This window comes from Scylla paramamosain, chromosome 3 (genome assembly GCF_035594125.1).
Source record: "Scylla paramamosain isolate STU-SP2022 chromosome 3, ASM3559412v1, whole genome shotgun sequence".
NCBI classification, from domain to species: domain Eukaryota; kingdom Metazoa; phylum Arthropoda; class Malacostraca; order Decapoda; family Portunidae; genus Scylla; species Scylla paramamosain.
Genome location: NC_087153.1, coordinates 29,398,847 through 29,413,021, shown reverse-complemented (window position 1 = coordinate 29,413,021; position 14,175 = coordinate 29,398,847). Strand labels below are relative to the sequence as shown.

The 14,175-nt window shown below is 38.9% G+C and overlaps 1 protein-coding gene across 12 annotated transcripts in view; it reads left to right on the top strand.

Annotated features, from left to right (window-relative positions):
• LOC135093364 (cubilin-like) overlaps window positions 1-14,175 on the top strand; it is a 204,816-nt gene that overhangs the window by 179,904 nt on the left and 10,737 nt on the right. For all 12 annotated transcript variants that reach the window (XM_063992666.1, XM_063992642.1, XM_063992676.1 and 9 more), the window contains 9 exons: window positions 2,516-2,723; window positions 6,153-6,361; window positions 8,345-8,582; window positions 9,723-9,916; window positions 10,789-11,008; window positions 11,256-11,488; window positions 12,179-12,367; window positions 12,726-12,923; window positions 13,386-13,499. In XM_063992666.1, the coding sequence (XP_063848736.1) occupies window positions 2,516-2,723; window positions 6,153-6,361; window positions 8,345-8,582; window positions 9,723-9,916; window positions 10,789-11,008; window positions 11,256-11,488; window positions 12,179-12,367; window positions 12,726-12,923; window positions 13,386-13,499 (1,803 nt within the window). The remainder of the gene's footprint in view (window positions 1-2,515; window positions 2,724-6,152; window positions 6,362-8,344; window positions 8,583-9,722; window positions 9,917-10,788; window positions 11,009-11,255; window positions 11,489-12,178; window positions 12,368-12,725; window positions 12,924-13,385; window positions 13,500-14,175) is intronic.

Below are 14,175 nucleotides of genomic sequence, written 5' to 3'. Positions count from 1 at the left end.
GGGTGTTGAATTACTCTAGTGCACCTTCAGAAAATCATACAGTGAAAGGAAATACTGAAAGGTAGGGAATCAATGAAAAGAAAAGAAAAAAAAGTTAGACGAGCACATGAAAAGGAAAGGTCTATGTTGTTAGTTCAAAGACAATACAGGATGTGGAAAAAAGGACCCTGTTAAGGTACGTACAAAGACGGGACACACAGACAGACAGACAGAGAGACCCGTTAAGGTAGGGGAAATAGGCAGTATGCCTGTTTCCCCAAAAAAATAAATAAACGAGTAAGTAAAAAAATAAATAACAGAAAGATATAATGATGATAAAGCGAAAATGGAAAGAGAAAAAAATAATAAAAAAGAGTGATTCAGAAGAGAAACAGTAATATGAGAAAGTCCGGAGATAAAAAATGAATGGATAAATAAAAGTTAAATAATAGACGTGGTACAGTACGTGTGTGTGTGTGTGTGTGTGTGTGTGTGTGTGTGTGTGTGTGTGTATGTGTGTGTGTATGTGTGTGTGTGTGTGTGTGTGTGTGTGTATGTGTGTGTGTGTGTGTGTGTGTGTGTGTGTGTGTGTGTGTGTATGTGTGTTTGAAGGTGGACTCGTGTCATTTACGTAATAATTAACAAACATTAATATTTCTATTTTAGCCACTCAGAGTACTTCTGTATTTGGATTATTCATTGCTTATATCTAGTGTTAGTAGTAGTAATAGTAGCAGTAATAGTAGTAGTAGTAGTAGTAGTAGTAGTAGTAGTAGTAGGAGGAGAGAGAGAGAGAGAGAGAGAGAGAGAGAGAGAGAGAGAGAGAGAGAGAGAGAGAGAGAGAGAGAGAGAGGGAACAGACATTCTAGCCTCGGAAAGGAACCAGAACAGCGTAAATGTAAAGAAAGTCTTCGAGGGATTACATATTCTTTTTGTTCAGTTTTTCTTAACCACCTTAATTAACAACGTAACTCACTGTCTCCCATGCCCTCCTTTCTTCCCTTCCTCTCCCTTTAATCTCTATCCTTCCACCCATCTGTTTCCTTCACTTTCTGTCTCTCTCTTTCTTTTACATCCACTTTTACCTGTCTTCTTTTTTTCTTTTCTTCACTTTTCTAACTCCTTGTCCCTCCACTGCATCTTCTTTCTTTTTGCTCCTCGTCTTTCCTTTTTCATTCTCTCCTTCATTCTTGCTTCATTCTACTTCCAAATCTTTTTTATCTTCCTTCTCTTTGAAATATGCTCCTCCTTTCTCCATCTCTCTTCGCTTTTCGTAGCTTCTCCGTCCGTTTCTCACTTTCCATCATTCATTTATTCCTCCTCTCTTCTTTCTTATTTCTCCTCCATTCATTCTGTTTCTATCCAATTCATGCATATCTTCCTCACTTCCTTTCCTTCCTCTATCATTCGTCCATGTCCTTCCCTTCACACTTCATCTTTTTCACCCCTTTTCGCCTTTTTCAAGAACATAAGAGCATAAAAAATGTGGAAAGCAGCAAGAAGCCAGTAGGCCTACATGTGGCAGTTCCCGTATAAAGCACCTATCTACTGTATATCCATCTATCAATCTTTGCCACAAGATTACATGACTCCTTTAAAGCTCCCTATTGACATGGCCCCGTGCCAGCCCTGTTCCAAATGCTTTCCTGCCCTCCTCCACCCTCCACCTACGTGTACATACTCAAAACAGTATCGTAACAGTGAGGTCTGACAAATCTCACACTGAACACCCAGGTAGTCTCGGCAGGATTGTTAAGCATGTCGGTGTGCTGCGTGCCAAATAGGATCCGGTAGAAACATGCATGGGAATAGCGAATATATCTAATATCTATCTGTTTATGTATCTAGCCAACTATATATTGCTTCATTTACGAGTGCCGCTCACTTGACTCATGCAGGTGCAGCTGTACTAAACACACGCAGGAACACCAACATGAGTAGCCTGCTATCAATGGATCCGACCTTAGTATCAGTTTGTATCGTGCTGAATGTGTAACGATACTTTTTCTTGAGTGTGTATACAGTAACTCCCAAAACTATCTTAAAAAAAAAAAGGGGGGGGGTCTACATTCTGACACAATGGACGATATTATTTGACAATTTTGGTGAATATGGAGGCAACAATTGGTAGCCCTGCATACTAGGGTTGTTTGCCATATGCATGACCTGGAAAATTTTATACTATATTATCGTATGTAATACTGCATTGCTACTTAGTCACATGTGATCAGACAGGAGGCTTCATATTATTCATTATGCCACCCTTCGCACCACAGTTTAACCCTTTGATTGCTGTGGCTTCCTTACTTGATATCGCAGTGGCCTTGTGCAAAATTAGATTATGATTTTGAAAGGTAACACTTAAAGGAAAATGTGTTACACGGTATTCAGTAACGCTTTTTCCTCTTTTTTTTTTTTTTAAATGCTTGTGGTCATTTTGCTATCAGTAAAATAGAATTACAAGAGTCTTTCGCAGTTAAAAGGGTTAAAGATAGTTTTCAAAGCTACTGTACATCATCCACTCTCCTCCTTGCAGCCAGGTACATATCGGGAGACCTGCAGCTGGGCACTCTCTGCGGCTACGTGATTCACTCAGAGATGCAGAGGAATGGCCAGTTCATGACGCTCACGTACCCCGGTGCCTACCCGAAGAACATCACTTGCTACTACAAGTTCATCGGCAAGAAGGGACAGCGCATCAGACTGGAGTTCCGCGACTTCGACCTCTTCTACGGCGGCCCTCAGTAAGTCGATGACGGAATGCTGCGTGCTGCTGATGGTGGTGGTGGTGATGGTGGTGGTGGTGGTGGCATTGGTGGTGTTGTTGGTCGTGCTACTGTGGTTTTTTTTTTTTTCTCTCTCTCTCTCTCTCTCTCTCTATTCTTCCTGTGTTTAGTGATTATTTATGCCAGATAAGTACATGTCGTTTCTTTTTCTTTCTTTTTTTAGGTTTCTTTTTCTTGTAATGAATCGAGTTTTTATTATTTTATTAGTATTTTACCTCGGGTTTTTATTATTTTACTAGTATTCTTCCTCGGTGTTTTATCTTTTCAGCCTCATTTCTCTTATGTCCGTTTCAATCTATCTTTCCTCCTCCTCCTCTTCGTTTCTTTACTTATATCTTACTTTGTTCCACTTTTTTTTCTTTTCTTTCCTCTCTGATAAAAATTTGTGTGCTCTCTCTCTCTCTCTCTCTCTCTCTCTCTCTCTCTCTCTCTCTCTCTCTCTCTCTCTCTCTCTCTCTCTCTCTCTCTCTCTCTCTCTCTCTCTCTCTTCCCTCAGCGGCTCATTCCTCGACCTCGGCGCAACATTGTTATCAAGGGAAAAATCCAATAGCGTCGGGAGAGTGAGGGGGGGAGGACAGGGGTCGGGAGCTTAGGCCCGTCCGGCAGCCTCATACACCACCTCCCTTTTATCCTCTCTCTATGCCTCTCGCGTTCATACGAGCGAGCGACCATCTTGTTAAATAGACGAGTGAATTTCTCCCTTTACATAATTCATTGGTGGTTTCAATAAGTGGACGCCGCCAGCCACTCAGTCAACCAGCCAGAGGATTTTTTTTTTAATAATTACGTGTGAAAAGTTGAATGTAGGTCACTTCTTTTTTTGGGGGGAATAGTTTTTAGTTTTGTTATTGTTGTTGTTGTTGGTGGTAGTGGTAATGGTGGTGGTGGTAGTGGTGGTGGTGGTATAGTGGTGGTGTTTTCTTCTTGTGCTCGTATTCTTGTTCGCCTTGTTCTTGTTCATGCGGTCGCCTCCTCTTCCTCTTCCTCCTCCTGGACACTGGGTTTCATTTTAATTATTTAAATGAAGAGTAGCAAGTACAACTGCTGTATTGGAGTCAAGCTACTTTCTAGCGGCCCTTACCGTATAGAGCTTCTGTCGTTCCACATTCTCAAATGTCTCGATACATAATCTCGATTAATCTCAACAGGCTGTACGCCCTAGAAATCCTTGGGGCTCTCAAGACTGTGTTCATATTTCTAGTGATAGTTTAACAAGGATTCTCTGCCATTAATTAGAAGAAAAAAAAAACACATCGTAAGAATCCGATTAATCATCTCCGTGGCCTTTGAAAATAGTCTTAATGAAAGACTAGCATTTAAGAATACGGGAAGTAATCATTTCCTTGGTTTTCTTCCCTCCCTTGTGTTGTTAATGTACACGTGTGAACGATGATGCTGAGGGAAGTATTAATGGATTCGATGTTTTAATCGATGCAACAGCGAGATCATATGGCGCTGTACAACGCAAGGATTTAATTTAAACAAATACGCATATAAACATAATAGCTGAATAATACAGAAAAAAAAAATCCTGAAGCTAAAAATATATTAATAATAAATAAAAAGCTTCATTGCAACTCAAAAATGAAAAAAGACAGACAACAATTTGAAATAGACTGCCATTGCCTCAACAAAAATAGATAAGTAAAGAGAAAATTTGATCCTGCAGAAGGCTAAAAGAAGTTGCCGCCACTGATTAACTTTTTTATTCATTTTCTTCTTAATTAACTCCCAATATAGTACTCAGATTAGTATGTAAGGACACTTAAAGAAAACCCATTATGAATTCCTTGGAGTTTCAGGAATGTTTTGAAACTTTTGTTTTATCCACCCGTGAAATAAGAACTGTTGTTTGGTAGCTTGATGAAGCCGATATATTTTGTATTTGTAGTGGCAGCATTCCTCATCTTTACATTACCTAAGGATTTCCATTGCCTAACCCTAACGGAGGAACGGCGGGGCGTGGCGGGGAGGTGCGCCTTTTCAGGCGAGGTGGAGGAAGGCATGGGGAGATTGGGAAAGTTCGTGTATGGGACAAGTTTAGGAGGGAATGGATGAGGAGAATGTGAGGAGGACGCGGGAAGCACGACTTCATTGAGCTATAAATGGTGATAATCTGTATTCGCACACACACACACACACACCGCGACAGGGATTGAAAAACGGACAAATGATGTTGCCTTTTTTTCGTTTTCTCACCTTAATAACCCACTTCAAGGATGACCTCTCTGGATGACATCAATCACCAGAAATGTTTCACCCATTTCTGCGAGAACAATCCTCCCACCACCTCACCAGAGAATCAGGGGCGACTCCTCCAGATATCAGTGCACGCTTGTCTTCCCTTTCCCCTCCTCTCTAAGGATGGCTCACTTCCCCTTATATGTTTGACTCATCTTACCCTCCAAGGGTGGCTTACTCTTCCCCTCAAGAGAAGCTCTAGGCCACTGTAATATTCGTTCTGTTTGCACTAAGCACACAAACCACGAGGCTTCAGATGGGAATGTGGAGGGAAGGTGAGAGGAGAGGGTGAGAGGGAAGAGGTGGTGACGAGGGAAGGAATGAAGGGAGATAATACGGGAAGCAGAATAATCTGTTTCATGTTCGCTACCTGCTTCCTTACGTTACTTGGCGCAGCACTCGGGGAAGTGAAGTATAGTTTCTTTCGTGGTCTTGTGTTCCATACGCTGCTGAAGGCTCAAAAAATTATTAAAGCATGCATGGAAGCCACTGTAGTGAGGGATCGTTGTATATATCCAGTTTATACCCTCTCTCTCTCTCTCTCTCTCTCTCTCTCTCTCTCTCTCTCTCTCTCTCTCTCTCTCTCTCTCTCTCTCTCTCTCTCTCTCTCTCTCTCTCTCTCCAAAAATTTATCCGAGTGTCACATTGTCTTTTATAAAACGATGCTGAAAAGCATACTACTATAAATATGTTTAGAAGTTAAATTACAAAGTATAAAAATTCCCAAAAGCGACAGAGACCCAAACTTTATGGGTTTGTATATTTATTTAATTATTTATTTATTCATCCATTAATTCTGTTATGTATTTATTTGTTGATGTTATTTATTTATTTTTGTTAAAGGCTGGATTTTGTTTCCAGAAATCTGCAACATTTCTTGTCCATGATTCCTGATTTGAATGTTTGCTTCTTTGTATTAATTTATTGACGATTATTTAACTTTTATCATAAATACACATTATTTGTTTGGACAACGTAATGCAAAACTCTTATCTCCTGAAAATTAGTGGAATTTGCGGAGTAAAAACAAAAATTAAAACCAGAAAAATTATGTGAGACTGACGTTGGCTAATGAAAGACAGACTTAAGAAGGTATTGCAGATAGAGAGTATTCTTAACAGAATACCTTGTTTCTCTTTTTTCCAGCTGTCCATTTGATCAAGTAAAGATCTATGATGGGTCGAGCCAAGTGTCTTCGCTTATTGGCACATATTGTGGTCAGCAGCGAAATTTGGTCATCTTCAGCACATCCAGCTCCCTCCTGCTCACCTTCAACACACTCGATCGAATTGCTGACACCCAGAACAGAGGCTTCCAGGGGATATTCAACTTTTCTGAAAGTTACGTTAATTTAGGTGAGTGTAAATTACGAATTTGTGGCATTTTCGTGTTAGTAGGTGGGCAATTTTAGTTTTCATGCGCTGTTCTTTTCTTGAATGATTTTATTTTATAAAATATGTTGAGGTTGTTATGATGCCTTAAAAGCAATCACCATTCACTCATTGAGTAATTTCAATACTCTATTATAGCGTCTTCAAAGTGAAGAACACATGTTCATTAAATGTTAGGAATTGTTTGTTCTTCATAATGGCATACTCCAAGCGATGACCACATTATATACACTTAGCACCTCCATAGTCTAGAGACAGACCAGGGGCCACATACATATCCATACACATACATATCCACTTCAGTGTAGCCATTAGGAACTACAGCTGGCGGAAAAAGATGGCCAGCTATTTGAGGTGATGAAGAAACAACAGGCTGGAAAACAAACCCTGCTTAGCCTAGATGACGATGTGCGGACGTGAGACTTATCTTTTGTAGTGACACATTCCGTCCTCCCCATCCGAAGTACTCTTCCCCTTTGTAAAAATAATCCGACCCGATCGACTTTGTAAACAAAAAGAGGACATGATGTTGTAAGCGATTTTGTTTCTAAGTAAAGGGAGGACATAACACAGGGATGTTATAATAGCACGGATTCGTGTTATGGTAGATGGTGTATTCCTCAAGAAGACAACAGCAGGGTAGTAGTTCGTCTTCCCTCCTCAGGAAGACAAAAACAAGATGGTAACTTTTCTTTTTTCCTCAGGAAGACAAGAGTAGTGGCTTGGCCTTCTTTCTCATAAAAAGCGCAGACAAGAACATCACCATAGCAGGGCAAGAGAGGTTGCGACATGCGAAGTAACGGCTGCAAGGTGGCGAATCTGAGGGGTCGCCAGGCAGACAGTGATAATCAGCTGTGTTTGTCAACAAATTCCGTTAGGTGCTGCGAACTGTGTAACGAGAAATCCATCCTACGTCCTGAAGCGTTCTTCCCATATCTGTAAACAAAGAAGCGTTCGTAACGTCAAAGGGACATAGTTGACAAACAGCAGCTGACAACTCGGCTGATTATCACTGTCTGGCGTCACAGCTGGTTTAAACTTGGACTCGTCTCCTGGTAGGCGTCATTTCGTCTCTCTTATCCTGAGCGGCTTATGTGCTCCTCGTTTGTGTTTCATGAAAAAGAAAGGCAAGCCAACACTGCTGTTGGACAAGGCCGTAAGAAAACTACCACATGCTGTTGTCTTCCTAAAGAGGGAAGGAAAACTATCACCTGCTGTTGTCTTCAGAGGAATACGCCCTCTACCATAATACAAATTTGTGTTATATATTATCCTTATTGTGTTTACAAACATGTGTTCTCTCTTTAATCGCAAAATGGTTTATAAATAAATGTCCTCTCTTTGTTTACAATAGTCGATCGGCTCGGATTTGTTTACAAACAAGGAGAGGACACATGAGGACAGGGAGAACGGAATATGTCGTTACGCTGAACAAGATGTGGCCAGCGTCAGATCCTGTGGCCAGGCGACAGGGAAAAAAAAGAAAAAGTGAAGGAGGCTCAAACACTTGAAAATTCACTCTTCCAGTTGATGGAAGATGAGAGAAAATGAAAATCAGGGCGAGGGATGACCAGCGTTAGCATTGCGGTCAGGCGATAATAGTAGAGACAAACACGTGAAAAAAAAAAAAAAAAAAAAAACTATCCAAAGGTGTGTAGATAAGGGACTGTGATGATTGGGGCTTACCTTCCAAACAGTAACTAATCACATGCCTCGGGAAAGAGGAAGGAAGTAGGACCGACCTATGATTCTTGTCATGTATGGGAAGGAAACGAGGTGCAGGGATGACCATCAAGGGAAACTACTTCACCAACTGGTTTTTGGCTAAGATATAGAACATCTTTATGGTTATTGTAAACATTATAAATATCGCTTTATCATCATCATCATCATCCATCATTAACAACATTAGCTCTTATTTTTTTTTTCTTTTTCTTCTTTACCCAGCTTTCATCAATGCCTCTGACTCTGAACACATCCGGGGAACAGAATGTGACCAGCGCATCCTTAGTAAAAAGGAATCAAATGGCACAGTGTACAGCCCTAACTATCCCTTCCCCTACCCTCCTAATATCGTCTGTAGGTACTTCATCTATGGGCTCCAAGATGCCCAAAATTTGGAAAGAGTAAGACTTCAGTTTTTCGAGAATTTTGACATACCAGCCGAGCCAAAAGGAGATAAAAAGTGAGTATTTCTGACTGTTCCACTATATTGTTTCCCCATAGTACTAGTTTTGAATAGAAATTAATGTTATTATGTATTGAATATTGAATGCATTTAACTTCACTGTGCACATGCCACTCGTTTTATTCTTTCTCTTTCATTTATCAAATATATATGTATTTTATTTTAAATCTGCAAATAACCTCTTAACACTTACATTAATTCATTAATGTCATGTTTAAAATGTTACAATCATGTAAAACTAACAACCATCATGATTTTTTTTTTTTTTTTTTTTTTTTTTTTTGCTATAGTCTATTGAGTGTAGGAATCTGATAAATCAATGATTTAAGTGTATTCTAAGTTAAAAGTTGCAGCCATGTCAGAGAAAGTAACTTACATAGGTGGAGCCTGAATAAGCACAGCAGAATGTTTTGATTTGGTGGAAGCTTAAATAGAATGAACTGGCTTTTATGTTGTTTTATAATCTGATGAATACATGTGATGCAAAAGTAACCTTTGGAGTCAAATAGAAGAGTATGGATACAGGAAATACTGTGCCGGAGAAGGTTCAAGAAGGAAAGATGTAGAAGGCCCATCTGTTCCATTACTGCAATTACCTCACGGATGAAATTTTGTATCAACATATAACTAAAAATGTAAAGATTTTAAAAGTCAGTTCGGTATTATTCACTTAGCAAAGAAATGATTAATAAGTATTTCATTATCTTTCCTGTATACTATAGTCATAATTTTCTAAATTGTATTATCAATGTAGACTCATTCCTAATCATCCCTGCATGATAACAGGAGCACTCCTAGTTTTGAAATATGGACAAGGTTTTGAAATATGGACAATGTACAATAACTGTAATGCTCTTGAAGCAATATAGAGACAGTTGTGACTGGTCAAGGTGCTTCATAGTAGTCTACAATTATGCTAAACCTGTTTCATGTGTATTATGTATAGCTGCAATTTTAATGAACACACTTTACAGTGTTGTATTTTTTTCTTTAATACTCTGCTGTATGTATACTGTATGTGCATTCACTGAACTTGGTACTTTTTAATAATTCCACATGGATGGTAATAGTGCATTCATATTTACCTGATGAAGGAGCTCATTACTTCATTCATTAAATGCATCCCTTCCCATACAGCTGTTCAGATGGCTACCTGAGGATATACCTGAAGGGCCAGGAGACAGAAAATGCATATGACAATCCTGACCATGAAGTGTGTGGGAAGACTCTGCCTCAAACAGTGGTATCTTCAGGGCCCAGGCTTGTCATGGTTTTCAGTTCAGGAAAATACCAGGGTGGAAGATTCAAAGCACATTACAAATTTGAAACAGGTAATTAAAAAAAATCTAATATCACAACTCTGTGTGTATGTGTATTCAGCATCTGCTATTCCTGTAATTATATAGGTTTGGGTTCGGCATCTTTGTTACTTAAATATTCATCTAATACTGTATTACAGTTTCTTTTAGGGATGAAATTATAACAGCATTATTGTTATAATACAACAACTGATGCCAACAAGAAATAGAAAATTGGGAGCCATAATTTGCCATCCTGTACACAAATAGTAAATTGAGAGGTCAGATAGGAGACACAATGTATTAATATCAAGGTGAGGAGAGGTAACTGCATGATTTGGATGTGGTAAGTTTATGAAAGAGTGATTAGATAAAAAGTAAAGAGATCTTATCATAGGTAGTACAATTTTTCATGACGTATATCCATACATTGGGAACTGCATTACATGATTCAGCTTGCTTTGCAGTGGAGAACTTTGAATGCTTTAACCAGGGCCCTTCAAGGAAAAGGTTCCCCTGAAATCAAACCTACTCCATGTCAGCGTAATCTAATATGAAAAGCATCATAAATACAAGAGTGAAGGGAAAGTCAGAGGAATTGCTTAGAATTTTTTTTATGATGATACTTACTTATTTCTACTTTGTGCATATACTGTAGTTGATAGTTAATATCTCCATGTCTGCATTCAAAGGAGCTGTTAAGTTTAATTACTTACTTTTCATGATGTTATAGAATTTACTATCTTACTGTTGTCATGATCTGATACAGTCCTACATTCTTCTCTAAGATTTATCTTGCAATTAGCAACAGAAATAGGTGATATGAAGAAATTTTATTTTTGGTCATTTAATATTCAGGATTTTCATTCAATATAAAAATGTGACAATATTTATTTTCTTGGCAGAATACAAGATCCCTGGCACACCATCCCCAGATGGTAAGTGCATCTTCACATACTACAGCTCCAGCCGCAAAGAAGGGACCTTCAATTCCCCTCGGCACCCGGCTAACTACCCGTCCAGCACCACCTGCGAGTATACCTTCCAGGCCAACCCTGATGAGCAGGTTCGGCTGGCATTTTATACATTTGAGCTGCGTAGTGAGAAGAATAATTTGACTTATGGGTAAGTTTGTTTCGTAACCATGAAACTGTTTTCTTTTCTCATTCCTTGTTTTTGTATACAGATCTTTAATTAAATTTTAATGTAAAACACCTATGAACTAAAAGTGTTTCATATTCTGTACTGACAGAGTCAACAAAAATCATTCTAACCTGATAAAATTTGTCTAATTGTTTTAAGGTTTAAGAAATATGACCCTGAATCCAAAAATGACTTTAATTATAAAATGGCTTCTAAAATCTATTTTCAGAAACCACTGTCAAGAAGACTGGGTGGAGATTTACAATGTATACCGACCAGAGGGATCCATGGAGGAGCGGCAGAGGCTCAATGGGCGGTACTGTGGTCAGGCAGCACCAGGTCCCATTGAGAGTGAGATGGAGGCTGTAGGTCTGCGGGTGGTCCTCAGAACAGACAGCAAGCATGTACACAGTGGCTTCCAAGCAATATATCAATTCAAGAAGAAGGATATGCTGTTTCGAGGTACATGGGTTGTTTGAACAGATTTAGTTGCCGTGATGCCAAGATAAAAATTAGTTACTGTTCTTAGTCTTAATTTTTCTCCTCCTCCTCTTCCTTCCTGAATCCTTCTTTCTTTTGGGCTTAGTACCTGTGTTAAGTGCAGCAAAATCTTTCATCACACAATGAAAAGCTATCTCCAGTCTTCCTGATCTTCCCATTTGAAAGCCATAACCAATTTGTATTCCCTCACATTCACCTTAGTAGGATTCATTTTGCAATTCAGTAGAAAAGCCAGCAGTGTAGCAAGAAGGAAGATATCAGAGAGCTGGGGTTGGGAAGTGCTAGCTAACCTTACATCTTCCCACTAACCCTGAGTGGCAATTATTATCAGTTGACTCTTAGATCTAACTTATAAGAAAGTGGAGAACTGCTAGATGGAGATCTTTTTGGCATCACTATGTGCATACATGTAGAAGTCACAACATACAATACACTTTTCAGTCTGTCTGCAGCAGCTAAATAACAAATCTATATTTCCTCAAATCAATACAATATACATGTTTATGTTTTGATTATGGCAAACTGATGAATCAGAGATATACATGATAATTTTTGTAGAGACATTGGTTTCTTTGTCTTAATATGTATCAATAACAATTTTTAATGAAGATTGTTCTTTCTTTAAGCGCACCCTTTCCAACATTATTGCAGACTGTGGTGGCAACATCACCAATGAAGAGTATGGCATCATCCGCTCCCCTCACTGGCCCAACAAGTATGATGGCCCAGACCCTGACCGTCAAGGGGGAGCATTTTCTTGTACTTGGTTCATCCATGTTCGGCCATATCACAAAGTATTACTCTGGCTTCAGTCATTTTCTGTTGAGGGAAATCCAGCTGGTGAGTCTTAGTTCATGCACTAATGTAATAATCATCTTTTTTATAACCAGAAACTGGATTACAGTATACTACTTGAACTTTTTTTTTTTTTTTTTTTTGGTGGGGAGGGAGTCTGAAAGCAAAGCCAAGTTTGTGAACTGATTCACTTCTTAAAAATTTCCCAGATCATACAACCCCCTTTTTTTTTTATAGTTTTAGATAATAAATCTTTATCAAGAGAAACTAGGTATACATGGATAAATATATATTTTTCCATATTATTATTTGCTCATGTTTTACTTCTTATTTCTTTGCTTATAATATGTTTGCCATGCATACATGTACACTGCATTATATTCTTACTTTGCAATCATTCCAGAGAGAGGCTGTCCTGCTGCCGTGGTACGAGTTTGGCCAGACCTCGATAAAGTGCCAATTGAGTTGTGTGGGGAAGGATTGACTGATGATGCTTCTCTAATTATCTCCAAGTCATCCCTTGTGAGGGTAGCCTTTCTCACAGCTGACAGGGCTGTGGGAGCAAAGGGATTTGAAGGAATATGGACAGAAATTCAGGACAGTAAGTTAATGTCTATCATATTTAACTTGGGTGTCTCGTTCCCTCTGGTAACAATTTGGAGAAGAAATTTAGTGGTGGAATTATCAAGGCCAATCAAAATTCATGGCTGTGGTGATCAATATGATCATGTTGGAAAAATAATGCAGACCTACTGCTCTACCATGGAATTAGTCCCCAACCACTACCTTTTTGATCAGCTTCTCAGTGTTTCAAAACAGTTTACATTTACATGATAAACTAAAGATGAAACTAAAGGTGTAAGTTGACCTTTAATATCACGATAAGGTATCATTATTCTGTAGAAGTAGTTGCAGTATACTAGCTAGTTGTATGTAGTAGTAGTAGTAGCAGTAATAGTAGTAACTATAGAACTAATAGACATGCTATATTTATGATAACATATAACTTATAATTTAAGAAAGTATACAAAAATCTTAAGCCACCATATTTTGTTTTCACTAGGTCCCAAGTGTGAACAGTTCCTCTGCTCAAAAAATAACTTCTGCATATCCAAAAATCTGCGGTGTAATGGTGTACTAAACTGTGGAGTGGGAGACGTCTCTGATGAGGACAACTGTGAGTAGCAAATAGTGTATGATTTAAGAAACACTCAATCAAAAGCCACTTTCCTTAGAAAAGAACCTTCTCCTGATACATATTCCACTTGTAATCATAAATTTCTCAATCAAAAACTTGTAAATCATGATTACATAGATATGTTGACGGATGACTTTTTTTTTTATGTAAGAAGAGCACTGGCCTTAGCCTAGACAAAATAAGGTCCACTGAGATGCCAATCCCTAAAGGAAAAAGGCCAAAAGGATTGGAGGACTATCCAAGAAAAAAAAGTCAAGTAAACACTCTTTGGCTTATGGCTTGAGAAATCATGTACATCACTGGAAAAGAAAATATTGAATACATGTGTATGTGCATACATATAAACAGTAGTAAAACAGAGTTGAGGAGGCAGTAGACACCTGCCAAAATGATAATTACTCCCAGTGAGGTCTAAAGCACTGGATCAGGGGGTGCTGTGAACTTATCATTAAACCCAGCTATGTCCTCACAGAACATTTCCCTTTGTCTCGCAACACAAGGGGGAAGTCACAGCCTGTCCTCTAAAGACAACTCTCTTCCTTCATACAAAGTTACATACACATCCTTCACTCATAATTCAAAACTATCATGGCAACTCCTACACTAGCCTCACCATCTGGGGAGAGGACCACTAATGTCCCCAAGTCAGACTGCT